Source organism: Rosa chinensis, chromosome 2 (assembly GCF_002994745.2).
Source record: "Rosa chinensis cultivar Old Blush chromosome 2, RchiOBHm-V2, whole genome shotgun sequence".
In the NCBI taxonomy this organism is placed as follows: domain Eukaryota; kingdom Viridiplantae; phylum Streptophyta; class Magnoliopsida; order Rosales; family Rosaceae; genus Rosa; species Rosa chinensis.
The window spans coordinates 79,520,401-79,546,067 of NC_037089.1; the positions used below are offsets into that span (position 1 = coordinate 79,520,401).

The window sequence follows — 25,667 nt, forward strand, 5'->3', positions numbered from 1 at the left end:
GGTTCGATCTGAGGACAATGTGGCAGACTTGTTCACTAAGTCATTGCCCAAATCCACGTTCGAGAAACATGTGGCAAGAATTGGCTTGCGGAAATTATCTGAACTCCCATGATCGTTGTCATCAAGGGGAGGCACAGACATCAGGGGGAGATGTCTACATGTTCGTCTCAAAAGCGTGAAGGGTGTGTTGTACTCTTTTTCCCTTTCGACCGAGGTTATTTTTATCCCACTGGGTTTTTGTTACTCGACAAGGTTTTTAATGAGGCAACGAGAGAAGCACCACGTTATCCAGAAACAGACTCCACACTCAACGCGCGTTGTGCTCTTTTTCTCCTTCGACCAAGGTTGTTTTTCCCACAGGGTTTTATTACTTGGCAAGGTTTTTAACGAGGCAACTAAGAAGCGCACCTCCAAGACAATACTACTGACATGAAATATCCAAGGGGGAGTGTTGTAGTAAATAGGTAAATGTCTATATCATGGAGTATGCACTTAAGAAGTGGAGAATGTGTGGTTTGTATGGTATGCACCTTGAGAGGTGGAGAAATTGAGTAACAAATATACTAATGTATGTAGGGCATTTTACACTACTTTGTAACCCTATATAAACCCCCTCAATATGAGAGGAATACTCACCAATTCACTCTTCAGTTTATCTGAAACAGAAGTTTGTTTCTCGTTTTACATGTATGAAGTTAACTGAATTTAACATATTTGCCAATTGTAGCATGTCTTGTACCCAAAGTTTTGATTCTCCAAGGAATCAGAATAAGAACGGATATATTGCCGAGCAAGATTTTGGAATCACCTTCAACCTCTAGGTTTGAAAAGCTAGCCATGAATCCAAGTAGCACGCAAGTAGGCTCTTAGAGCGAGGTTCTCAATGGTGACAACATCATATCAGCTGTTCCTGAATGATTGGAGGTTGCAAGAATAGGCTCACCCTCTGCATTTCACACTGTATATTAGTGTATCAGCACATCAAAAATATTAGCTCCACTCCACAGATTAGTAAACTAGCATCATGCGATAATAGACTAATTAATTCAGCTCTAGTCTTCTTCTCATCTAAGCCGCATGAGCTCGAGCTTCAAATGGGCCTAGGTTTCTCACCACCCTTTATTCAACTTCGAAGTATATTTTGGGCTTTTATCGGGTCGGGTAAAACCGATCGTAGACCCATAGACCCGAGCCCGATATTCGAATGCCACCGACCCGACTCAACCCGTTTTGTCACAGTAGGATTCAGCTGGAGACGGTTTTTGTCTCAAAGGTCCCGTCTTTTTCATCCATTTGCTCTCTCCAACACCAACACAACAATCCCAAACCAACTTTTTCTCTCTCTCACAGGTTTCGTCTTCTTTCTCTTTCCCAATGTCATATTTCATCTGGGTTTCTATCTTTTCACTGTAATTAATGAATCTTGCATGTTGATTTCACCTGAGATCCTTGTCTGAATCAATCATAGTTGTTTGATTCATGAAACCAAAAACAGTAACTGTCATATGATATATCTTTGTTGCCTAGCGAATTTATGAATCAAAGTTTCTTATGTTTAATCCTTCCTAAACAATAGAGGCTTCAACTGAATTGAACATGGCATGTTCTAACTTCATATTTATGTAGGAAACTGGCTCTGTTTGATGTTATTTATAAATTAGAAGCCAGCTTATGTTTACCTTGATTCATTTATTTGCAAATGTTAAGGTTGGTTTCTATATATTTACCGATGGAGTAAGTTATCTGTGCTTTCTTTTCTTTCTTTTTTTATGTTGATGTTCAGGTTTCGGAACCATTTGAATAGTTGCATCGTTAAAATGGATTATGATGGTACTCATGAAGCAAGTGTTTCTGGCAATGATGTTAATGTTGAGGTCCCGGTAGTGGAGTCGAAGAGAGTGGAGGGTCTTGAAAGGGTCTCATCTGGTGTGGTTATTGGAGAATTACAAAATGTGGGGGAGGTTATAATCAGAGTTGAATTGGATCTAGCACGCGCTTCCGAGAAGTTGCTTAATTTAAAAGGTTTTATGATGCATGTGGGAACCAAGGAGAGTGACTTTGAGGCCTTTATATCCAAGGAAGAGCAGACATCAGTTGATTCTGCTGAGAGGGCTCTGGAGTTCACTCTCTTATCTGGAATTTTAGACTCTGAGGTGAGTGAATTGGATAAGCTCATCGCTTTACTTCAAATGGAGATCACGGCTGCCCAGGAGCTACTATCTTCATACACATACTGGGGAGAAACATTTGCAGTAATGGAAGAAAAGCTGCAGGATTCTGAACAATCTTTGGAGCAGTTGCAAGAACAGGTCTCTGAAATCCGGATGCAATCTCTGAAGTTCCAGAGGACCTTTTCATGCTCCAATGGAGAAGAAAATTGTAAGCTACCAGTGTTATTTTAATATCATTAGCTTCTCATTCTTATTGTGTATATGGTGATGGGTGTTGCCAGTTTTTTTAATAATGGTAGCCCAGGCAGGTTTTATAACCACCTTTGGTGCATAAGTCGAACTGTCAGGGAGTATTACTGTTACTTTCATTTCATTCTGATACATGCATATTATGGAGTTGCCAGGAAACTTATAGTGATAGGCCAGGCAGGTTTCTCTAACCACCTTCAGTGCATAAGTCGATATAGTAGAGACTTTAATTCTTGATTTTATTACATTCTAATGCATGCATATTGACAGCGAATAACGACAAAGGAGTGGGCCATTTAGATGATGATATATTTTCAAGCAAGAATGTACTTATGAAAATGCAAACTGTTGAACAGCAAAGACATATTTTGAGGATGCTAGAGAAATCTTTGGCAAGAGAAATGGATCTTGAAAAGAAATTGACTGAATCAAAACAAGTTGAAGAGGATCTGAAATTGAGACTACTCTCGTCAGAACAAGAGGCATATTGCATGGAGGATGAAGCAGCCGATGTTTGGGAGAGGTGGTTAGAGGCAGATAATGCATCTGGGGTCATGATGGGTATTTCAAAGGAACTACTGGGTAGACTCCAGATTCTCCAGTTTAATTTAAATGGTTCAGTTCAGCGAGAAGCTGAGCTACAATTGAAGGTGGATGCTCTCCTTAAATCCAACCAAAGCTCTTTGCAGAAGCTTGAAAGTAGCAATGCAAAACTTAATGACTTCTTTCAAGCACAGACAGAGAGCTTAAAAGACAGCTTGAAGGAAGCTGAAGATAAGTTAATTATTGCCAATTCTGAGGCCTTTACTCTGAGCGAAAAGGTGAGTTCGCTTGAAGATGAAATCAGTGAAATGGGAAATGTTATTACAGATCTGAAAGAGAAAGAATCAAAAGCTGAAGCCCAATTGAAATTATTAACAGAGACTAACACTGAACTTAATGAAGAGCTCGGGCTTCTTAAGACGCAGTTAACAGAATCTGACATGTGGTTGCAGCATGCAGTGGCAACTGCTGAAGCTAGCCAGGAGAAACAAAACATGTTGAATTCGACTATCAGGGACATGGAAAATGTGATAAAGGATCTAAAGCAGAAGGTTTCAAAAGCTGAAAGTCGGGCTGACAGTGTAGAGGACAAGTGTGTATTAATATCAGAATCTAATGCAGCACTAAATGAGGAACTAAGCTTTCTGACTGGTAGATTGAAACGCGTGGAGGCAGCTTTGCATCAAGCTGAGGAAGCAAAAGTAGCTACTGCAACTGATATTGCACTCCGGTCAAAAGTTATTACAAACTTGATTGTACAACTTGCTTTTGAAAGAGAGCGCCTTCATAAGCAGGTCTTTACCATCTTATATCTTGTTAAAATTCAAGTTTGGTACTCTCAAGTGAGAAATGTATCTTCTTTTGCTGTTGTCATATGACTGAGCGACTGATTTTATTTTATATTTTATATTTATTGTTATTCTTTTTTCTTTTAGTATGTAGGTTTTAGGTTAGAAATGCAAATCTCAACTTTATAATACTCAATAGGAATGAAAACGTTACATCTGAGTATCATCTGGTTACAGTGCAACAGAGGGGCCTTCTTATAGCTAGAGGATTACATAACAAATCATGATATGTGCATGCGTTTCCATAGTCATGTACATATATGTTTACATATCATCTGTTCACATTCGTCTCCATATGTAACCATGTAGCTGCCTTGGGGACTTGAGGTGACAGGCGGTGAGGTGGAAGCTTGTCACGGGTAGGTTAGGTGTTAGGTTTAAATCATCCCATGCTAGAAAGTTATCTACAAAGGTAATCTGAAAACCAGTCACCAGATTTTTCTTTTCCTTTGCTGATTTGAAATTTTCTGAAACCTTTCTGTGGCAACAGTGAAGGTTATGCGTATGAAGGGTCAAAGTTGATATGCATGAAGGCTATGACAGTATTTTTGTTTATTATTATTATTATTATTATTTTACAAATTGAGGATTAGGTGGAATATCAGTACAAAATCAATTCTGAAGTGTCTATTTTACTAAACATGGAAAGGTTCTACATTGCCTACTGTACTTTACTGTCATTGCATAGCTGCCAATGTAGGTTTGCTTTAAAATTGATAAATCTAGCTCAACAAAAAGATGCAGATTTTCAGTTGTAGCATATTGAAACTAAGCGAGGGCCAGTTAGTGTGCTTTAGTACAATATGTCTTTCCCAACTCTTAACATCTATCTTCTGGTGATTGAATGCGCAGATGACTGCTTTGACAATGGAGAACAAAACTCTGATTCTGAAGTTACAGATGAACAATAGTCCATCTGTGGTTATGCGCAATGATGATAGAGGAAATGGTGAAGACTTCATGCTCTCAAAGCACGATTTGGTTACTGGTACAACAGAAAGTAGGGAGGAAGCTCATGAGTTGTCTGCTTGCAATTCTAAGGTCTGTTCTATCACGAGCCTGACTTCTTCTAGTGTTAGCCATGCTTTCCTCTTTGATTATTAGTTTTATTATCTTGTATGTCATCTATATTTTTTCGGTGAATGAAGTATAATAAGGTTTAGGTGCCCTTCGATGTTATATACCATTATACCTCTATTTTGTTCTGATGTAGCATTATGCCTCATGCTTCAGATATGTCGTTTATGTCATGGCATCTAATTTCATTTTCTCTGCGCATTTTCTGCATGTTCTTTGGTCTGATGAGGTTTCTAGCTAGCTAAGACAACTACAATAGTCTCTAAAATTTGCGTGGTTATTTGTATTTTTCAGCTGGATAGGACTCAAAAAAATGCTTCTATGGGTGAGACTGAAGAGGGACCTGCTGATACTGTGAGGAGAGTTGATGCAGGAGTTCTGAACTTTAAGCATGTACTTATGGCAATGCTCATTGTACTGATTTCAGCTGCAGTTTATTTCTTTACTCAACAACACTGCCCATTTTGATGCTGCTGCAGGGGATTCCTATCATTGAGCTTTACAGTAGCTTCGTCGTCAACAAACCAGTGTAGAGTTATGCAGATCTTGAAAAGGAAAAGAGAAAAGGAAGAGAGTATTAGTCGTTGTCCCTATATTCCCTCAAGCATTACTATAGTTGTATCTTAAGATAAGAGTTGCATAAGAGATAGTAAAGTTGATGTCCTGATCTTCAGAGGGATCCTTCTTCTCTAGATGTCGATAGACATACCCTTTTTTTTTTTTTTTTCAAGTTGAAAAATAGGAAAACCAAAAACTAGAAGAGAAAAAAATATCAATGAAAGGAATAGAAAGAATTCTTATTTTCTAAACCAAATTATGGAACGCAAATTGAATAGATGTAGCTAGCTTTAGTGTGATCTCGAGTGCTAGACTATTGCCACTTTCTGTCACGGGAAAATCTTCCTTTTCATATTCTTGCAAGTTTTTGAATAAGCACCAAGAAAAACAATATACTTCAAACTTGGAACCAATCCCATTATTGTTTTGCTTGTGGATTGCTTGCTATGCAAGGCATACGAAGCTGATGAAGGAAAGGTATCCTTAATACATGTTTGTATTTGTGTCTAAATTGTCTAAACGGTCACTGAAACAGGATCCGAAGTACACTTCTTCACCAGGCATTTTATTGGAAGTTATCCAATCTAGACCAGTATCCATCTCACCCATCTTGTATGTGTTAGTTACTCAATTATTGGTACGTAGGCAATATAATTGGAGTATATTAATCCATGTTGAAGTTCAAAACCAGTGTCAAACCCCACATTTTGTGGTGAAATCCCAGTCAATACTTCTCTGTTGCATTTGTTCCATTGGAATATGACTTTAGAAATCTATTCAAATTAAAGTTGTCTAACAAATGATCCAACCATTGCTCGAACCGATGACCTCTGAAATACAAGTCGCACAAAATCAACAAAATCCAAGTAACCACATCTCTATCTGGCCTGTCATCATAACAAGATTGCAGGGTGGCCTTTTCTCTCATACATGTTTGTATTTGAATCTAATACGTCTACATAGTCACTAAAAGAGATCAACATCATCCGAAATACTTTTTCACCTAGAAAAATCAGGTAAAATTTGGTTATTGGAAATTTTAAGTGACAGTTTTGGCTGTGGTCGTTTATTATAACAAACTTATTTTCTTTTGTCGTGTTTACATCAACTGATGTTTCGGTGATTCGTTAATATGGTCAAACAAACAAACGAAAGGAAAAGTATGAGCCAATCTTAGACAAGTATGGATCTCACTCATCTTATTTGTGCATGCTACTACCTTTCTAACTCGAATTTGTATGTGTTTCTCAATTATTGGTACGTAGGCAATTTAATTGGAGTATATGAATCCATGTTGAAGTTCGAAACCAGTATCAAACCCCATATTTTGCCGTAAAATCCCAGCAGATACTTCTATATTTCATTTGTTTCATTGAAATATGACTTCTGAAAGCAAACGAAACTCCGATGAGAGAGCCCCTTTGTTACGAAAGACTCAACATGGAGATGAAGATGAGGCCAGGAGTGAGAAGTATTCTGGAGCATCCTTCTATGGTTGTGTGTTCAATTTGACATGCACCATTGTCGGTTCCGGAATCATGAGCCTGCCTGCAACCCTCAAATTGTTGGGACTCATTCCGGGGGTCGTGTTGATCATCCTAGTATCATTCATAATCCAGGCATCGGTTGAGTTGTTGTTGAGGTTCAGCAAGGAAGGGTCTGCAGTTTCCTATGGTGATGTCATGGCTCATGCATATGGAAGGATTGGGAAGTCTGTACTTCAGATCACCATTGTTATTTACAGCACTGGTTCTCTCATTGTGTATATGATCATAATTGGTATAACCCCAATGCTTTTTGGTCTTTGTTAAAATTTGTTACTGCATTCCAAATCATAGTTTTGTATTGTATGTGTTAATGCTCATATGATATTTGTTTAACTTCCTCAACTAGAGGATGTGCTTTCTGGATCAACCAGCTTGCATGGAGTTCACCACACCGGCATTTTGGAAGGGTGGTTTGGAGAGCATTGGTGGACTGGCCGCGCCTTCGTTCTTGTTGCTGTAACTGTCATCATATTTTTTCCATTGATGTTCTTTGAGCGCATCGGTTGGTAAATGTTTCCTTGATGTTTCAATATACTAGTTAGTAATGACCCTAGCTTGTTTCTGCATAAGCTAGCCTCGTATATATAATATATTCCTTCTATATTTGGTTGCAGATTCGGCAAGATATATATCTCTTATATCAGTTGGATTGGCTCTCGTGTTTCTTTTTGTTGTGGTTGGTGTCACAGTTTACAAATTAGTGGATGGAAGCATAGAGAGGCCAAAATGGTTTCCAAATGTGACAGATTCGACATCATTCTTTAAGATCTTCACTGCTGTCCCTGTGATTGTTTTTGCATACATTTGCCACTACAATGGTATTCAAGCATGTTGATCTTCTCTTTCCATACAAGTCCTTGAATGCTATTTAGCCTGTTCTGCCTCTTTACTTGGTTAATATTTTATAGGAGTTTTCTTGCAAAACATTCATGGATACACCAGAATTTGCATTGAATGTTTGGATTATTTTCATTCAGAGAATATTGATCAAGTTGTTTATTTTCAGTCCACACAATACAGAATGAGCTTGGAGATTCTTCCCAAATGCAAGCTGTGGTACACAGTTCACTTTCTCTATGTGCAGTTGTCTATGTAATGACAGGAATTTTTGGGTTCCTCCTTTTCGGTGAATCAACTATCTCCGACTTACTGTCCAACTTTGACACTGATCTTGGCATTCCCTACAGCTGGCTGTTCAATGACATTATTCGCATTAGCTATGCCGCGCATGTCATACTAGTTTTTCCCACCATATTCTTACCTCTGCGACTCAACTTGGACGGCCTCCTTTTCCCCACTGCAAGACCTCTGACTTTAGACAAGAAGAGATTTGTGTTGGAAAGTATAGGGCTTGTGTTTATTTCCCTTGTGGGTGCAATATTCATACCCAACATTTGGGTAGCTTTCGAGTTCTCTGGAGCAACCCTGGGAGGTTTACTTGCATTTGTGTTTCCTGCTTCCATTACTCTCAAGTGAGATCCCTTTCACTAAATTTTGTTGAATAGATCTTCCAGGTGATATCTGTCTTGTTTCCATAATAGTATGATATCGTCTCCTAATTTGGTGTTTCAGGGACCCTCATTGTATAGCAACTACCAAGGACAAGATAGTGTCAGTTTCCATGATCGTTCTTGCTGTATTTGCAAACCTGATGGCTATATATAGCAATCTGAGCTCATTGTTGTCATAAACGAAATAACAAAGACAAAAGAGGTGACATTCAATATTTCATCATATGTAGTATTCAATGTTGAGTTATGGATTGTTAGAACTTCTTCACTTACAAAGTATTGCATGCATATAATCAAAAATTTTGCAACTGAAATTCAGTATCATGTTCTCCTCCGCTTCACCTTCAAGATAACTTCCATATTCTCCACCTAGCTTTTTGTCAAGTTCCCCTTGGCACTTGTCGAGTTTCCTATGTAGGTTAGCAATGTCTTCTCTTTTGAGTATGAGTTCCAGCTTGGAGGGCTCCATAGTCATCACTTTGTCTTGGCTGCTTCAGTGATAGAACCAGCCTTATAAGACACTGGGGTGCGGTGCATGTTGGAACCAGGGAGCTTGAGAGCTTGGGGTCGGCAGGGACTAGACTGCGGATGTGCTGGTAGTATAGGAATTGGTGTCGGCCTACATGGGAGCACAAATGTGGAGAAGTGATCACTCATAATTGGAGCCTTTTCAACTGTCTTTAACCACTTTTTTCTACGAGTGTTGAACATGACAATGTTTGTAAAGGTTTCTATTCCTATCAACATACATACGCAGATACAAGATATATGTTAGAATTTGAGCTTCAATTTGTATATAACAAACTACAATCAATAACACACATGGATGTTTGATTGATAAACTGCAGTAGCAATTTGAAGCATGAACAAATGAACAAAAACTCAGCAAACTTGTGGACTTGAGTTTCCAACCTAGTGATAACTGCTCTTTAATAACAATGAACTTAAGCTTACATAGTACTGATAGTAGCAAAGATTACACCTACCTAACCAAAACAGAAGCTAATTAACTAGAGTTAATTGTACTTTACCTTGCAAAATATCAAGCTAAATGAGTGGAGAAAACAGCAGCTGCAAGTAGCAGTTGGGATAGTTGCGGCAAGTGTCGAACTGGCTTTCCTAGTTGAAGTAGGAAACCAGGCAAGTAGAACAAACTGCTTTATCTGGATCCATCTTCTCCTCCAGTAAATAAACCCTCCATCAAGTCTTCCAAACCTAATTTTTCCTGCTCCATGGAATTCTTCTTCAATCAAATCATTAAAACATTTAGAGTATCCATAACAAAGTTGTGGTCGCACATTCGTACATACCCTGTGGACACAGTTAGAATAAATTGTAAAACGACTCATCAAATGTGATGTAGCGACCTTTATAATGACAGCATAAAATTTAAAAACAATCCAACCTTCTATAATCGTCAAATATGTAAACAAACCCAGGAAGCAACAAAAACAGACCAAAAAGCAAAGCACTCGCACTGTTTGCATAAAACGTTCATATTGTATCAGAAAAGGACTCAAAATTTGCGCATCCATTTCTCCAACTGCCTTTGTGAAATGAACTCCAGATATGTGATAGCAATTTAGCATGGATTTCCGGGCAGATCCAGGCTCGGGTTCAGCTTCGGTTGGTCCGAAGCTAAGCCCACAATTGGCACTCACAGTGCTATAAGCCTATAAATGTGAGTGAGCTGCTAAACCCTTCAATGCAAAACACAAGCTGAGCTCGCTATGAGTGTGATTGTGAGAAAGCCTGATAAGCAGCTGAGAGCGATCGAAGAACTCATATATTTCTGGCTTGGTGCGTTTTTTGCTTTCTAGCTTTCCATTCTGTTCATTATTCTTGTGCACATTTTTTTTCCTCTAAGTTCAATATTGTCTTGTTGTGGTTGGTCTTTGTTAACCTGTGTTGTTCCCTACTGCAGGTAGTTACGGTTGAAAATGCATAACTCAACAATAAATTTGAAAAAGACAAAAACCATACATAACCATCCATTCAAAAAAATAGAATCAATTCAAAGAATGCCTTTAATGAATCCGAAAAAATAGAATCAATTCAAAGAACGCCTTTAATAAATGATAGGCGCATTTTAATGTGATATTTTAATAGTTAATTCCTCACATTTTACTTAGTTAATTCCTTAACTGAATCGATTTTTAATTCAATTTCTATTTTTAGGTACATTGGAGTAGATGAAGGTGAAATGAGCGTTAGGTCCATAATTACCTGGAAATGATGGAGAAAAATGGAAATGTACTAAAAGATCAATTTTGCACATATTCCTACTCCGGCTAGGAGAAACCAAGCCAAGCAAAGAAGAAGGAGCGGCCGCCTGACCAAATGAACTTCAAATGAGCTGAAACCTTTCAGATCCATTCTAGACACCCAAATGAACATTTCATATGAAGAGTGCAAGATCCAGATAGAAGTGGAAGACCTTCAAACAATTAGTCCAATTTTCTGCAGAAGCAAAACTGGAAAACTAGACCTGTGAGGAGTCCAGCAGAATTTCTGGCCCAACCACATGGATTGAAGCTCTGAAAATTTATCAGGATGATCTACACTCATAGAGGAACATTTGATATGAAGAAATCGGAGGCCCAATATGAAGTTTTGATGGAGAAATAATTGAAGGAATAAAGGGGCAGAAACTGACCTGAAAACAGCTCAACACCACATGTTCATGTTTCCTACCCACATGAAGAAAGCATTTCTTTTTCCTTGGATACATTTTTCTACTCTAAAAGATCATCATCACTTCCACATTTCTTCACCTTCATGCTTTGCTTTCATTATTACCTCATCTTTTACATATTTTACAAACCACTCTCATACTCCATTTTCATTATTTTTCTTCATCTCATCATTTCACTCTTCTTTTTCTTCCCTATTTAAACACATTCTCCTCTCACTCTCAATGACCAATTTCTGAATCCATAACACACATTCCTTCATCTATTCCATCTTCTTTGTCTCTCCATTTCCTTTCAATTTTCCTTTCCACCCTCTAGAGCAAGCCACGAGTTCAAGCAAGGCCAAGGGAGAAGAAGAATTGCCGTGAGCATCATCCTCCATCATCATCCTTGAAGCTTGCTTTCCAGATTCAAGAGACTACATCCTCAATTCGTTCATCTCATCTCCATCTCACGGTGTAATCTGATTCTCCTTTGTAACCTTTGCTTTGATTTCGTTGGTTTTGTTCTAGTTGACATATATGTATGAACAAAGTATTATTTCTGGAATTTTTATGATTAATTGATATTTTCAGATTCATATCATTGTTCTTCGAGAGTTGCTTATGTGGGTTTGCTTAATTAAATTTGCGTTATAGATATCCTTTGTGTATTAATCTTATTTGGGTCGACACTTATAGGGTTTTTGCATAATTGTTGCGAGGTTTAAGAACATGAAATCGACTTTTCGTTTTGTGTAAACTTGAATCAAAGTAGTAAAGGTTTTGTACAAAGATCGAATTTAATTAACAAGGATTGCAATTAGGTGGACTTTTCCATACTAAGTTGTACACTTGAGTTGATAGCCTTTCTCTATGTGTAATGCATTAAACATGTTATGATTAACTAGCTTTCTAGTGCTTGAATGCATGTTTGATAGGATTGATCTAGGTGCTTTCGCTTAGGTTAATTAGCATTGAAAAGTAAAATATGGGAAATTGTTTGCTTTTAACGTTTCACATGATCAACTCCTTTCTCATGACTTAGATGAACAATATTAGGGTTTGAATCAATTTTAATCATATGTTTCGATTTTGATCTTTGTTCTCTCATTCCACTCATATTTTTATGTTTTTGCATTTTAATTATTTTGTTAACGTAGTTTTATTTTCGAAAATCCAAAAACAAAATCCCCCTTTTTTCGTAAATAATGTTTATAGTTGTGAATATATTTGTTAATATTATACTTTGTTTTAATTTTAATTGTTTAATTGTTTGACAATGACAGGTGTACCCTCAATCCCCGGAATAGAACGATCCCTACTTACTTATATTACTAACGACATTTCAGGGTTAAATTATGCGCTTGCTTCAATAAATCTGATTTGTATTAGTTTATTCTTATTGTTATTGATCATTTTATTACACTTATATACTTATATATATCAATCAATTGATAATCACCTTTGGGGTTGGGGGGGGGGGGGGGGGGGGGGTGGTGGTGGTGGGTGTCTAGCACATGAAATGAAGGTTATTCACTTGGATGGGTTAACAACTTGTATAGATAGGGTTTATGTGCAAGGAGAGAGAGAGAGGTTGCCTTCATCTTTTTTGTTGTGTAGGAAATCCAAAACCTAAAATAATTATGGTTAGCGTGCTTAAGTGGAGTTTTCCTATTGGCTCTTCATTCCAACCACTCACGTCAAGCCATTTGTCCATATTAAGTTGAAATATGAAGCACAAACTTGGGCTTCCCGCTGTGATTTGGGCCTCGAAACATAAATTCTCGTTTGGGGCGTGCCCAGACCTGATCGATCAGGAGGCGTTATCACTTAATCGGTACAAGGTGAGGTTGATCCAGACCTGCATGATAGGTTGGAACGATGGTTGAGTCTTCTTCGACGAGGATTGGAGGGGCTGCATGTCACGCCCTGAATTTTGAATAACAAATTCAAATCCGAAACATGAATAATAACCAATGCAAATAACATCCTGAATTTTTTTTTCTTAATCAATGTCTCACAAACCATAATACAAACCACGTAGCAAACTATCTCTCGAGTCAATTATTACAATACCAACATAGATAAAATGTTACGCTCATAAAAGTCTATAAAACACACCAAAATAGACTAAGTGCTGGTCTCCCTGCTGCCCTACTCAGCTCGTTTGAATAGTATACCGGGATTGCAACAACACAAAACCCGATAAACTTTCTGAAAGCTCCTGTGAGTAAATAAAAAATGAACGATTGATGTATTAAATCACAATTCTTTTAATTCAAGTAAATCAATCCAACAATCCGAACACACACAACAACCCCAACAATTTAATCACCAACACAACTCACGTGGCACAAAGTACTCACAATGCAATAACCTAGTTACCACCATGACCGTATTCCCACAACAGACTAGAGCTCTATCTGAATCGTTACCTCTCACCTTGGCCCAGGTGCAAGCATCCAATATACTTCAGTTAATACTATAACCGTCGGACTTTGGGCATTTCTGCCCGCAGAACAAAAATACTTTATTTATCACAATGATAACCGTCGAACTTTGGACATTTCTGCCCTAAGAACAAAACACTCTGGTTATTATAACCATCGAACTTTGGACATTTCAGTCCGCAAAATAAAATATAAATAGAATCCTACCCGATTCACAATATCACGTCTCCACCCAAATCATACTCACAACAATACCAATTATCATAATATTCATGGCAAATAAATCTTTCATTCAAGTATATAAACGAAATCATCAAAAATCCACATATTTCAATGTCACACCATTCCGTATAAAATCACGTAAATATATATATATATATATATATATATATACACACACACACACGTAATCATCTACTCAGGAATGACCACTAATACCAACTATAGTTCACATGTAGTAAAACCAAGAAATTCATTTTTGATAGGAGCATTTTTATGCGACGTTTTAATTGTTATTTCCTCATATTTACTTAGTTATTTCCTTAAATGAATCCTTCTTGTTTAGGAAAGTTACTATTTTTAGTAATAGTTTCTATTTTCAAGTCCATGGAGCAAACAAAGCTGAAATGAGCTCAAAAAGAGAAAGAAAAGCTAGGAAACGTTGGAGAGAGCTGAGACAAGGCACAAGGGCTACAAAAATGAGTTGAAATGAGGATATGAAGTTTTCCTGGTCCAGCCAGGAAATCTTGTTTCAACCAGGAATCCTATTCAGAAAATGAAACTTTGACAAAGCATGACTCCTAAGCCAACTAGGAAGTATGGTCGAAATAATGAAGAAAAATGGCGTTGGGAGAAGATTCCTGGAGGCACTAGGAGACATCATGGCTTGAAGATGACACATGGAGGCCCAAAAATCTTCTAGATTAATTATGGATTTCGGCAAAAAGGTGAAAAGCCCAAGTGATTTTGGGTTGTTGGACGTAAGGAAGATATTTTTAGGAATTAAATCTATTTTTCCATGGGAAATCATGAAGATAATGTGAAAAATCAAGAAGAAATCAAGATAGAACGTTGGAGATATTATATGGAGAGTTTCAAGGGATTGTGCAATAAGAAAAAGCTCAAAACAAGTCCAGATTCGTTCCTAAATCCCCTCAATATATTTTGGACGAAAATAAGAAATAAAATCTGCATTTTGTCATGAAAATCAAGAGAAAATCAAGGGGAGACGTTAAAGATAAGGCCATGGAAAGTTTTAAGGGAGAAAAGGTTCAAAATGTGTCCAAATTCATTGTCTAGGTTCATTCCTTGATATTTGGCTGAAAATAAAGAAGAAAATCAGATTAAATCCATATATATTTCGGCAACAATATATTAGGGACTTATTTTGAAGGCTTTTGATTGGTTAGGTGACACAACAAAGTTGACATGGCGCTACGTGATTGGTCGAAGCTGTGTGGAATTATTAAATAAATCTTTGGGAAAATAAAAGAAGATTCATGAAGCTTGGAGACCAAGTTCACATGCCCTATATATACTCCCCCTAGCTTGACGTTTTACACCAACCTCTTCATTCAGAAAATTCCACAAAAACGTCAAAGCTCTCTTCATTCTCTAGTTCATCTTCTGCGATTTCAAGTAAGGGAGGAAGAAGGAAGAAGAAACCGTGAGCATCCCTCCATAATCCACCTTGAAGCCGTGATTTTTGAAGCTTGCTTTCAAGATTCAATAGTTCAAACATTCAAGTTCTTCATCACCATCTCTATTCACGGTGTAATTCAACATTTTTCCTTGTAACCTCTTTTGGTTTTCCTTATTTGAATTCGTATGATTTTGTTCTAGAACATATAACATTTAGGGCAAAGTTTAAGCCCAATTCTTATGATTAAATAAAGTTTTCGATTCCTACCCTTGTGATTCTAAGTTGCTTTTGTGAGATTGTTTAATTGAATTTACTTGATTGATATCTTTTATATCTTTATTCTAATTGGTTCGAAACTTTTAGGGTTTATGTATAATTGGTGATAGATTTAAGTTAATGATTCACCTAATAGTTTTGTGAACTTAAATCAAAAGTAGTAAAGGTTTTGGACAAAAATCGAATTCAATTGAAAATGATTGCAAATAGATGAACTTATTCATACTAGGTTGTGCACTTAAGTTGATAACATTTCTCTATGTGTATTGCATTGAACATGTTTTGATTAGCTAACTTTCTAGACTTTGATTGCATGATTAATAGGATTGATCTTGGTGCTTTCACTTAGATTAATTAGTAAAGGAAAGTAAAATATGGAAAATCATTTGCTTCAAATGTTTTACATGATCAACTTCTTTCTCATGACTTAAACGATCAATTGTAGGATTTGAATACAGTTTGATTATATGGAATTGGTTTTGATCTTTGTTTCTTACTTTCATTCTTGTACATGTGTTTTTGTATTTTGTTTATTTTATTTAGTTTAATTTTTGAAACCTTAATTCTTAAACCCCCCTTTTCGTTATTTGTATATATTTTTGTAAATATTATACTTTGTATTTATTTTAATTCTTTATTTGTTTTGCAATGACAGGTGTACCCTCAATCTCCGGTTAGAACGATCTCTATTTACCGTATACTAACGATGACATTTTCAAGGTTAAATTGCGCGCTCACTTTTAGCGTTGTCAATTTTCTTATATACTTTAAATCTCATTTTCTTAAAATTATTTTCTCACACATAACAATTAATTGTGCAATAAGGAAATTCGGTTTGTAAATGAACCATGTGAGATTTACTCACCTCCAATCCCGCTGCGTCTTGTTAATAACTTAAAATATGGTTCACAATCGTCCGCCAACTCAAACCGTCAATCACCTAACCAAATAGGATAATTAACTTAGCGTACAATTCAAAAATGCATTTATATGAAGATCTAACGGTCGGATCTTCACCCGTGACCACACAAAATCATCGGGACAGTCCTACGAACATTATATCAAACTACAAGTCTAACGGACGGTCCGATCATCACAGATCACAAATCGAACGATCGAAATCGATCGAAATTGATCGAAATTGTAAAATTCATAACTTAATACGATCTCTAAAATTCACATGCCACATATCATAATGGTCATATCAACATGAAGAACATAAAAATGGGCAGAAACTACCCTTGGGACCCCCGAAGGTGGCCGAAAAAGGCCACCGGAGTTAGTGGCAGAGCCGCCGCTTGCCACCGCCAATGGCGTTGGGGCCGAGCTGCTCCCATTTGTTTCATCATTTTGAGTAACTTTCATAAATAGCATGAAGTCAGAAAACGACGGAAAGATATCAAAAATACCTAAAATCAGTCGGTTCGGCCAGAATATTTCCAGTTTTCCGACGAGCCTCCGTTCAACGTGAAATCGATCGCTTTGGGTCCGGTTCTTCTTGGAGTGTGATCAAGAGCTTGAGGCGAGTTCAACAAGTCAAGAAACTTGAGTTTTGGTGGCCGGAGCTAGGAGAAATCTAGATTGGAACCCAATCGACCTCTAACTGAAAATGTGCTCTCGCCGCCGCTACAGGCCGTGCCGCGGCACAAGGCTGCCATTGGCAGCTGCGAAAGGACGAGACGAAGCCGTGGGAGGTGGTTTGGTGGCCGGACGAGGGAGAACGGAGCCGGAGACTCCTTGCTCTGTTTTCGGCTCGGGAGGGAGAGAGAGAGGGAGAGAGAGAGAGTGTGCGGCTGCCAAAAAAAGGAAACCCTAGCTATTTTTGGAAATTCCCAAAAATAGCTAGGTATATATACCCAAACTGGGAACTTTTCCGAACGCGATAACTTCTTCGTACGAACTCCGATTCATGTGTTTCGCATATGCAAGAACTCGTATCGACAAGCTCTGCAACTTTCGTGAAGGAAGTTTTCCCAAATTCCGTATGTAAGTATATGAAGTTTTCCCAAATTCCCAAATTTCGATTTTAGTGACCCCTCCCCCCCCCCCAAAATAACATTTGTTTCGAAAATAAACTCATTTGAAACCAAATTCTTCATACAACGACATACGAATCATGCCAACAATTCATATTCCATATAATTGAACAAATATAGAATTACAAAATATTTAATGTTTTGTAACCGAGGGTGTCAGAAACTCGAAAATTAGCAAACGAACTCCTAAGAACTAGAACCAATACCAGATCAATATGGGCAGCTGTCTCGAATCCAAGATCAGGATTTGTAAGCTACCAAGATCCCAAATACGGATCCAAATCCTGCCCAAGACTAAAGTCAAGTCTGCCAAAGCAGCCTTGACAAACGCCCAAGCCCATTTGAATCTAAGAAAAACATGCTAGATGCTGCAAATTCACTTATGGAGAAGGCAAAGAGTAAAGGAGTTCGTGTTCTGCTCCCAGAGGATGTGGTTATAGCAAATATGTTTGCTGCTGATGCCAATAGTGCGGTGGTGTTAATGTCTGCCATTCTAGATGATTGATTGGATGGGATTTGATATCAGACCGTATTCGATTAAAAGTTTCAATACAGCTCTAGACAATGCTTATTCTGTCATCTGGATTGGACCAATGGGTCTGATCTAGTTTGAAAAGTTTGCTGCTAGTATTGTGGCGATTGCTGAGAAGCTTGTAGAGCTAAGTAACAAGAAAGTTATGACTATTGTTCGAGGTGGTGACACTGTTGCTGCTGTGAAGAAGGTTGGCTTTGCTAGCATAATGAGACACGTTTCAACAGGAGATGGTTCAAGCTTGGAGCTTCTTGAAGGGAAAGCCCTCCCTGGAATCCTTGCTCTTGATGATGTGTAAGTGGTAGAATTAATGCTTTCCTGCTTCATCTGCTAATGTTACCTAAAGTGCGTTCGCGAGATGAGTGCGTTCGCGAGATAAGGTCACTGAGGAGAAAAGTTCGCGAAGTAAGTTAGTCGCGATGTTCGCTAAAAGTTTGTTCGCTAGATGAAGTCACTGTGGGGAAAAGTAAGTCGCGAGTTCGCTGAGAAATAGTATTCGTGAATAACAGTTCGCAAAATAACTAAGTCTGTTCACGAAGGTTGAGTCTGTTCGCTGTAGCGAAACTTGCTGCGGTGAAAGATATTTTACAGCAACTTGCATTACTATTTGCTCCACTCAAATTAAGCTAGATATTTTGTATCTAAAGTGCTTTTTAATCTAGTTTAATATGCTTTTATTCTTAGATATTTTGTAGGTTAATCTTGTACCCTATATAAGGGAAGTGTTGGTTGATGTAAAAAAATGAACAAGTTCAGAAACTCAAGTACACAAGTTTGCTGGGTTAAGTTGATATGTTCATGCTTCATTTGCTACTGCAAATTAATCAAATCAACAAGTTGTGGTTTCGATTATATTTTGTTCAAATACAAAGTAGAAGCAATCAAAATTTTACAAATATATTCAACAGTAAGATGATGTTTTTCTAGTTCTTTTATTTTATTTTTAACTGTAGATGGTTGGTTTGTCAACCATAATGGATCAAGTAACAGAGCTGAACTTGTAGAGGCTTCGCTTTATAGGGTACATTTGATTAAGTGCTGTTTGGACCATTTTGCAAGGCACGGAATTGGGTTGGATCTGTTTTGGAATAGATGGTTGGTTTGTCAACCATAATGGATCAAGTAACAGAGCTGAACTTGTAGAGGCTTCGCTTTATAGGGTACATTTGATTAAGTGCTGTTTGAACCATTTTGCAAGGCACAGAATTGGGTTGGATCTATTTTGGAACAATGTAATGATCCAGAGTGCACTAAGCATGCATGGTTTGGGGAGCCTAACAGCTTAACGAAAAAAAAAAAATGGAGCTGAATCATGTATGAGTGATGGGAATATGTAAAGGAAATCAGGGATTGTGCAGTATGTTCAATAGGATCACGTGATAGAATTTTTCTTGAACTGCCACTTCGTATTCTGCCATTCATTTTATGAAATTACGTCAAAAAAAAAAAAATTGTTGAACCAATGGATGATGCCCCAACTTTAAGCTTTGACGTGTGAGTCATTATTATGATTAATAGGGGATTACGTATATATTCAGTAGTCACCTTATAGGAATAAGTTTCTTGTAATAAATTGTAAAATATCCAACTTTTTTATATATTAGTTTCACTTTAATAATATCATTTAACTGCAGTTTAACATGTAGTTTAATTTCGAGGGTCAGTTCATTCATATCAGAGTCTAAAGAGTTTTAAAATAATATGGCATATGTAACAACCCGAAGGGAAGTTCTATTCATACCTCTTAAAATGGTATTTGGACCTCCAACAATTTTTGGAAGTTTTTAAATCCAACTTTGCCCTTCTAAAAAATGAACAAAATGAAAGATTAAAAAAATTAAATAAAATCTGCACCTTCTCTTCTCCCCGGCCTCTTCCCCTCCCTCATTCTCTTATAGTCATACATGAGGATTATTGGGCAACTTTGATTAAGGTAGAATGTTAAAGATTGCAAAATGAAATAAAAGACAAAAAATATAGAGAAGAACAATCGAGAAAATAATGATCGAAAAGCAATTTCTATTTCCTATTCTTTTTGTTTCTTTCTAGTTTTGCTTAATTGCTTCACTTCATGGAGTTGATCGTTAATTGTTATCTTGGTCTTTTTTTATGTTTTTTTTTTTTTTTGCTAGAGTAGACTATGTTGCTAGCCTGATTTGGGTTTAGGGAAATTGATTTTGATAATAGTCCTCCTGTGGTATTGTAAATTGTACAATTTATTAAGAAATAGAAGGAGGTTCATAAGAGTATCCAAACTTACAAGGTAAATTGTGTTAAGTCATGGCTATGATATGAGTTTTAAGTAATGAAAAAAAAGATATCACTAGTAAATTTGTATTGGAAAAAATTGTGTCGATAAAAAAAGGGCAAGATTGAAAGTTTTGTATAAATTTTAGAATGAGAGGTCCAAATACCAATTTAGGAGGTATGAATAGAAGCTCCCTAACCCGAAAATTAGTGCCAACTATAGAACACTATATTATTAACTATATTTGAAAAATCTTTGTTATTGAGCTTAAAACTCTCATCTATGTTATTTTTGTGATGCATGTCATTTTGGTACTAATTATTGTAATTTTTTTTTTACTAAAGTTCTTTACTTATTAATTGGGTAAATGTGCATATGGATGTGTATGTGTACATACATATATATATATATATATATGCATATATATATATATATATACATATATATTTAGCAAGTGGATTTATGCTTTCTTTCTTTTTATTTTTTTTTAATTTTATTTTATCCTTTTAATCATTTAACCTAAATAGTAATTAGTCACTAACTTTATAATAATTTGCCACTTACTTATTTTATGCTTAATTCTAGCCTATTTAAGCATATGATCTGATCATACTTCTTACAAGCTTGAAGATCAAATGCAAAATTGATCAAACACTCCCTTAGTTGTAGAGAAAACTCAAGATTCCCACACAAATCCTTCATCCTTTTTCTCCTTAGAAGCTCCCTTTGTTTTTCTTAAAGAAGTCCAAGCTTGAATTCAAGACCAAAATCTTCACCTCACCCCTGATTTCCTTAAGTAAGTACATGAATACATTTTTATGTTTTTTTGTCTTTAAAATTTATCAAACTACATAATCAATGATAAGATGGAAAAGGATCTTCTTTGCTGCAAACCAGTATTTTCGTATATAACAAAATCTGTTTTGTCAAAACTATTTACAGTATTAAATTCCTCATCAAAAGTTCTTCAATTTAGGCTTTTGAATCACTAAAAAAGGTTAAGAAGTGAAGAAGTTATGCCTAATCAAAGTTTTCAACTTTTAAACTTGCTGGAAATCTCATGCAGCCATCACAACTTCAAAAATTCATATCTCCCTCATTTCTTAACCATTCTCTACAAACTTTATATCAATTTGAAGCTTAGGACCTCTACTTGTGATCTGGAAAGTTTGAGAATTAATGGTAATTTTATACTATACGTAAAGACTTAGATATCAAAGGACAGTATTAAAAATATCGGTTTCTGCACTGTTATGGTTCTTCACCATTTCTGGACTATATCACTCTGATTTGGACTACATGACTTATTCCATTGGATTCCTTGTGAAAAACCCTTGAAATGGTGTACTCATTTGACTAATTCGGACTTGCGATGGACAACATAACACATCTTGAAGTTTGATGACTCTAATTGGAGAAACATGAACATGGTTGATGAACTTCAATGGATTTGGACATAAGGACTGAAATACTAACTATAATATAATTTTTTTTAAATTGTTTATAGTTACTTATTTAATGCTTTTGCTTTATTATTACCTATTTTACTTGATTTCAATTATGCATAAGTTTATTTTTAATGTTTATACTAACTATAATTTAATTGTTTATAGTTATTTAATGTTTGTGCTTTATTATTATCTATTTTACTTGATTTCCATTATGTATAAGCTTCTTTTTAATTATGTTGTTTGCTAGTGAATTTACTTATTTGTGATATACAATTATGTTATACATGTTTTCATATGAGATTATTCCTAAGTATATGTATCTATATGTGTGTGTACATATACATATATTACGATCTATAATTTATAAAGATTGTATGTTGTGAATTTGATTATGTCTAAAAAGTACAATTGTGAAGCCGGGTGATTACAACAACCCCGTGCTTAAGTGAATTACTGGTAAAACTGTTTTGGTGTTATGAGGAGTTAAGCTGTGGGCCCTAGTCCCTTCAGATAGTGCACCATTATACTCTTAGGAAGGGTGGTACTTTGAGTATACATACTTTGGAGGGTGTCCTTGGTATGCTGCGGCTTACCCATGCTTTGGTATTATGGACCCTAGCATGTGGATTCCCGTGCTTTGGTATTATGGACCCTAGCACGCGGATTTATGATTTGTTACCAGTCAACCTGGTTTTCCCGTGTTTTGGTATTATGGACCCTAACACGTGGATTTATGATTTGTTACCAGTTAATCCGAAAATTCACTAAAAAGAGAAGTGTACTTATGTTATTTTGATCAAATATCTATCTGTGATATTTTATTAATATGTGAAGGTGTTAGTAAAAAGAGAATCAAGCATGTATTGCTTTAATGTTATTTCACATATTAATGTTACAATATTTGTGGTTGTGATCAATATTTTGAATATGTCAAGGTGTTAGTAAAAAGAGAATCAAGCATGTATTGCTTTAATGTTATTTCACATATTAATGTTACAATATTTGTGGTTGTGATCAATATTTTGAATATGTGAAGGTGTTAGTAAAAAGAGAATCAAGCATGCATTGCTTTAAAGTTATTTCACATATTAATGCTACAATATTTGTTGGTTTGATAAGAATATGTGACTATGTGATTTATTACCAAACCATTCACACGAATGAATATATTTGTATATATGTGTGTGTGTATTGTGTGTATATATATACATATCTAAGAATTCGTATGAACTTAAATGGTTCTTGGTACATTTTAACTTGGTTGTTCAGTTTTGATTTCTTATAAGACACATTAATATAAGAATGTAAGTTGTGTACTTACTGGGCTTGTGTTGCTCATGATGCTACACCTTCTTGTTTTCAGGTATTGAGTAGATGCTTGGGGAAACGGGATGAACCTACTAGATAAAATAATATTTTTCTACTACTATTTCTAGTGAATACCTGTACTGATTCGAATTTTGCTTAACTTTGGTTTTGTAAATATATTACCGATATTTGTTTCTAATAAAAGTACTATTCAAACATGTATAAAATTTCTTTTACTTCCTGTTGATTTATTCAAGAAGAAAATTTTATTTGTTTTGACTCACGTCACAAATTCACGAGCCATATTTCAGTACAATATTGGCCTTGGATTTGGGGGCGTGACAGCATATCCAATAAATTTTGTTTGACATGTTCGATCTTGTTTAGCTCCCCATTTTATTTTTCATTTTTATTTTTATTTTTAATTCTGCTCATAATCCTACAATCCTACTCGTAGTCAATTTCATCCGTGTCAAACCCTTTTTTGGGTACAGATCTATGTCAAATTTGGGCAATTGGGCTGGATGAAATGATTAGACTATCAGATGCTACTAAATCGGGACCAATCGGCAGATGGGAAGAATGTTGTGGATATTGAAGAGGAGGGTCCTTTGTTATATTAGGCTTTATGGGTTTCATTAAATGGTTAGACATGATGATATCATTGGTATGGGTCTAAATATTGCCTTTCACTCTAGTTATATATATATATATATATATATATATATATATATGTTCTGAAGCGGACGTCCGCACTTCGCTAAAGTGCGGACGTCGGCGCTGCAGCCCAGCTCAGGCGTCGACGGCTGCGCGAATCGGGCCGGAAGCATCCCAGACGGCTTCTGGGCACCGTTCGAGGTCGGAGGAGGTCGGGTTGCTGGTTTCTGGGCAGCCACCTCACTTGTAGTTGCAGGTTCTGTGCAGCACCGGAAAACCCGTCGCCGGCGACTTCACTCGACCACAGAGCCCTCCGCACGACCCCTAACCTCCCTCCGGCAAGCCGCGCCGCGCCGTCGTTTCCTGAGTTGGGCTGCAGCGCCGTCGTCCGCACTTTACCGAAAGTGCGGACGTCCTCTTTGGAACGCGTCCGTATATGTATGTATGTATATATATATATATATATGTATGTATATATGCTACTACAAATTTCAAGATAAGGTTCACTAAAACAGATATGGAGATACGGTTTGATAATTGGTGAGAATGAAACATTGCTGTTCAATATGAAAATTAGATTTCATATACCTTATGCAATTTCAGCAGAGACAAATTCAGTTTACAGCTCATTATTTTCTTAGCAGATGAAACAAGAATATTTAAAGTACATTCATACAAGCACAGAAGCACTCCAGCATAAATCAATCCTCTTCAGTTCGCACCATATCAATGCAGCCTCGCAAGAATCTAGGGCGATCTGGGAATAAGAGCATTTGAGATGTTTATAGTTTATTCGGACATTTCATCAAAATTGAAAAGTTTGGCAAATATTTATAATTTATTTAATTAATTTTAAAATATTAACTATATTATTTTTTTCAATAAAATGTGCAAAATACAGAAGAAAAAAAAAGAGGGTAAAAACTGTGTATGTTATGCCCTTAATATTTCTGGCTTCAAAAATACTGAGAAATTTAATTAATTCCTTTCAAAAATACGAATTATAGAAATATATAAAAATAAAAACATAAATACATATTGTATTCGTAAATAGTACGAAAAACTATTAATTATAGTTATAATAGAGAGAAATCTAATATTGATTTTTTTTTTTTAAGCAAGCAGAGTTCGTTACAATCTGCTTTCGGGTGCGAACCGAACCCAAATTCCAATGGCTGCAAAAGACGAGCTCGCCGAGTCTCTCAATGACCTCTTCACCAGCGTCTCCACCATGGTCAAATCGGAGCTCCAGGTTTCCTCTCTCTCCCCCTCTCTCAAATTCCCAAATTTAACTTTTGAACTTTATTCTTCAATCCGAGAATGATTCCAATTCTCTTATCAGGGAACAACCAACCACATGGAGCTCTTAGAGAAGATGAATCTGAGAGTCGCCGAGGAATACAAAGGCTTCGGCGACGTGGCCTCCGGGCTAAGCGTTTTCGTGGAGCAGCTCAGGTCCAAAACCGGCAGCTTCGACGAGTATGTGAAGCAGATTGATGTCATAGACCAGCAAGTCACCGAATTCGAAGCTGTGGTTTCAGTGCTTGATCGATATGTGGCCATGTTAGAGTCCAAGGTCCAATCCGTGTACCAAAATCCATCGTCTTCTTAGTTCGAATTGTTCAATGTTTTCAGTGTCTGTGAAATTTGTTATGTCTCTGTGTGTTTGAATTTTACTAAGTACTGTGTGTTCAACTTCAATCCAATGTAGTGAAATTATATGATCAAATTTGAACAATGCAGCAGCTTCATAGCTCGATTTTTTGCATTCTATGCTGCGAAAATGCGGAGAGTTTTTTGAGCTGTCTGGAAAGTGCAGACTGCTATGAACTTGAGACTTGCGATTCATATGCACCAATGGTTAACAGTTGCTCACTGGCGCATAAGAA

The 25,667-nt window shown here is 36.5% G+C and overlaps 4 protein-coding genes across 6 annotated transcripts; all 4 read left to right on the plus strand.

Annotated features, from left to right (window-relative positions):
* Positions 1-1,189: 1,189 nt before the first annotated feature.
* On the plus strand, positions 1,190-5,582 carry LOC112187767 (WPP domain-interacting tail-anchored protein 1). The gene is made up of 5 exons (XM_024326683.2): positions 1,190-1,350; positions 1,784-2,379; positions 2,691-3,757; positions 4,664-4,852; positions 5,183-5,582. Exons 1-5 carry the CDS (start codon positions 1,205-1,207, stop codon positions 5,354-5,356), a joined length of 2,172 nt encoding a protein of 723 aa, XP_024182451.2. The 5' UTR covers positions 1,190-1,204; the 3' UTR covers positions 5,357-5,582.
* A 987-nt stretch (positions 5,583-6,569) lies between these two features.
* On the plus strand, positions 6,570-9,322 carry LOC112185125 (amino acid transporter AVT6A). Of its 3 annotated transcripts, none has more exons than XM_024323339.2 (6): positions 6,570-7,225; positions 7,340-7,495; positions 7,608-7,811; positions 8,000-8,465; positions 8,566-8,706; positions 8,890-9,321. In XM_024323339.2, the coding sequence occupies exons 1-5, from the start codon at positions 6,826-6,828 to the stop codon at positions 8,681-8,683; spliced, it is 1,344 nt and encodes a 447-aa protein (XP_024179107.1). In that variant the 5' UTR covers positions 6,570-6,825; the 3' UTR covers positions 8,684-8,706; positions 8,890-9,321. The 3 variants fall into 3 exon arrangements, with proteins under 3 accessions (XP_024179107.1, XP_040371575.1, XP_040371576.1); XM_040515641.1 differs by having other exon boundaries at positions 9,002-9,321; XM_040515642.1 differs by lacking the exon at positions 7,608-7,811 and having other exon boundaries at positions 8,890-9,322.
* An 8,618-nt stretch (positions 9,323-17,940) lies between these two features.
* Positions 17,941-18,412, plus strand: LOC112185126 (phosphoglycerate kinase, cytosolic-like). Its single transcript, XM_024323340.1, has 2 exons — positions 17,941-18,054; positions 18,191-18,412. Exons 1-2 carry the CDS (start codon positions 17,941-17,943, stop codon positions 18,410-18,412), a joined length of 336 nt encoding a protein of 111 aa, XP_024179108.1.
* Positions 18,413-24,870: 6,458 nt separating this feature from the next.
* Positions 24,871-25,535, plus strand: LOC112185305 (biogenesis of lysosome-related organelles complex 1 subunit 2). The gene is made up of 2 exons (XM_024323546.2): positions 24,871-25,030; positions 25,121-25,535. The coding sequence occupies exons 1-2, from the start codon at positions 24,950-24,952 to the stop codon at positions 25,388-25,390; spliced, it is 351 nt and encodes a 116-aa protein (XP_024179314.1). The 5' UTR covers positions 24,871-24,949; the 3' UTR covers positions 25,391-25,535.
* The last annotated feature ends 132 nt before the right edge of the window (positions 25,536-25,667 follow it).

Coding starts and splice junctions, on each gene's coding strand:
- LOC112185126 (XM_024323340.1), top strand. CDS start 17,941: ATGCTAGATGCTGCAAATTCACTTATGGAGAAGGCAAAGAGTAAAGGA. Junction 18,055..18,190: donor CTGCTGATGCCAATAGTGCG/GTGGTGTTAATG, acceptor GGTCTGATCTAG/TTTGAAAAGTTTGCTGCTAG.
- LOC112185305 (XM_024323546.2), top strand. CDS start 24,950: ATGGCTGCAAAAGACGAGCTCGCCGAGTCTCTCAATGACCTCTTCACC. Junction 25,031..25,120: donor TGGTCAAATCGGAGCTCCAG/GTTTCCTCTCTC, acceptor TTCTCTTATCAG/GGAACAACCAACCACATGGA.
- LOC112187767 (XM_024326683.2), top strand. CDS start 1,205: ATGCCACCGACCCGACTCAACCCGTTTTGTCACAGTAGGATTCAGCTG. Junction 1,351..1,783: donor ACTTTTTCTCTCTCTCACAG/GTTTCGTCTTCT, acceptor GTTGATGTTCAG/GTTTCGGAACCATTTGAATA. Junction 2,380..2,690: donor CTCCAATGGAGAAGAAAATT/GTAAGCTACCAG, acceptor GCATATTGACAG/CGAATAACGACAAAGGAGTG.
- LOC112185125 (XM_024323339.2), top strand. CDS start 6,826: ATGACTTCTGAAAGCAAACGAAACTCCGATGAGAGAGCCCCTTTGTTA. Junction 7,226..7,339: donor TGTGTATATGATCATAATTG/GTATAACCCCAA, acceptor TTCCTCAACTAG/AGGATGTGCTTTCTGGATCA. Junction 7,496..7,607: donor GATGTTCTTTGAGCGCATCG/GTTGGTAAATGT, acceptor ATTTGGTTGCAG/ATTCGGCAAGATATATATCT.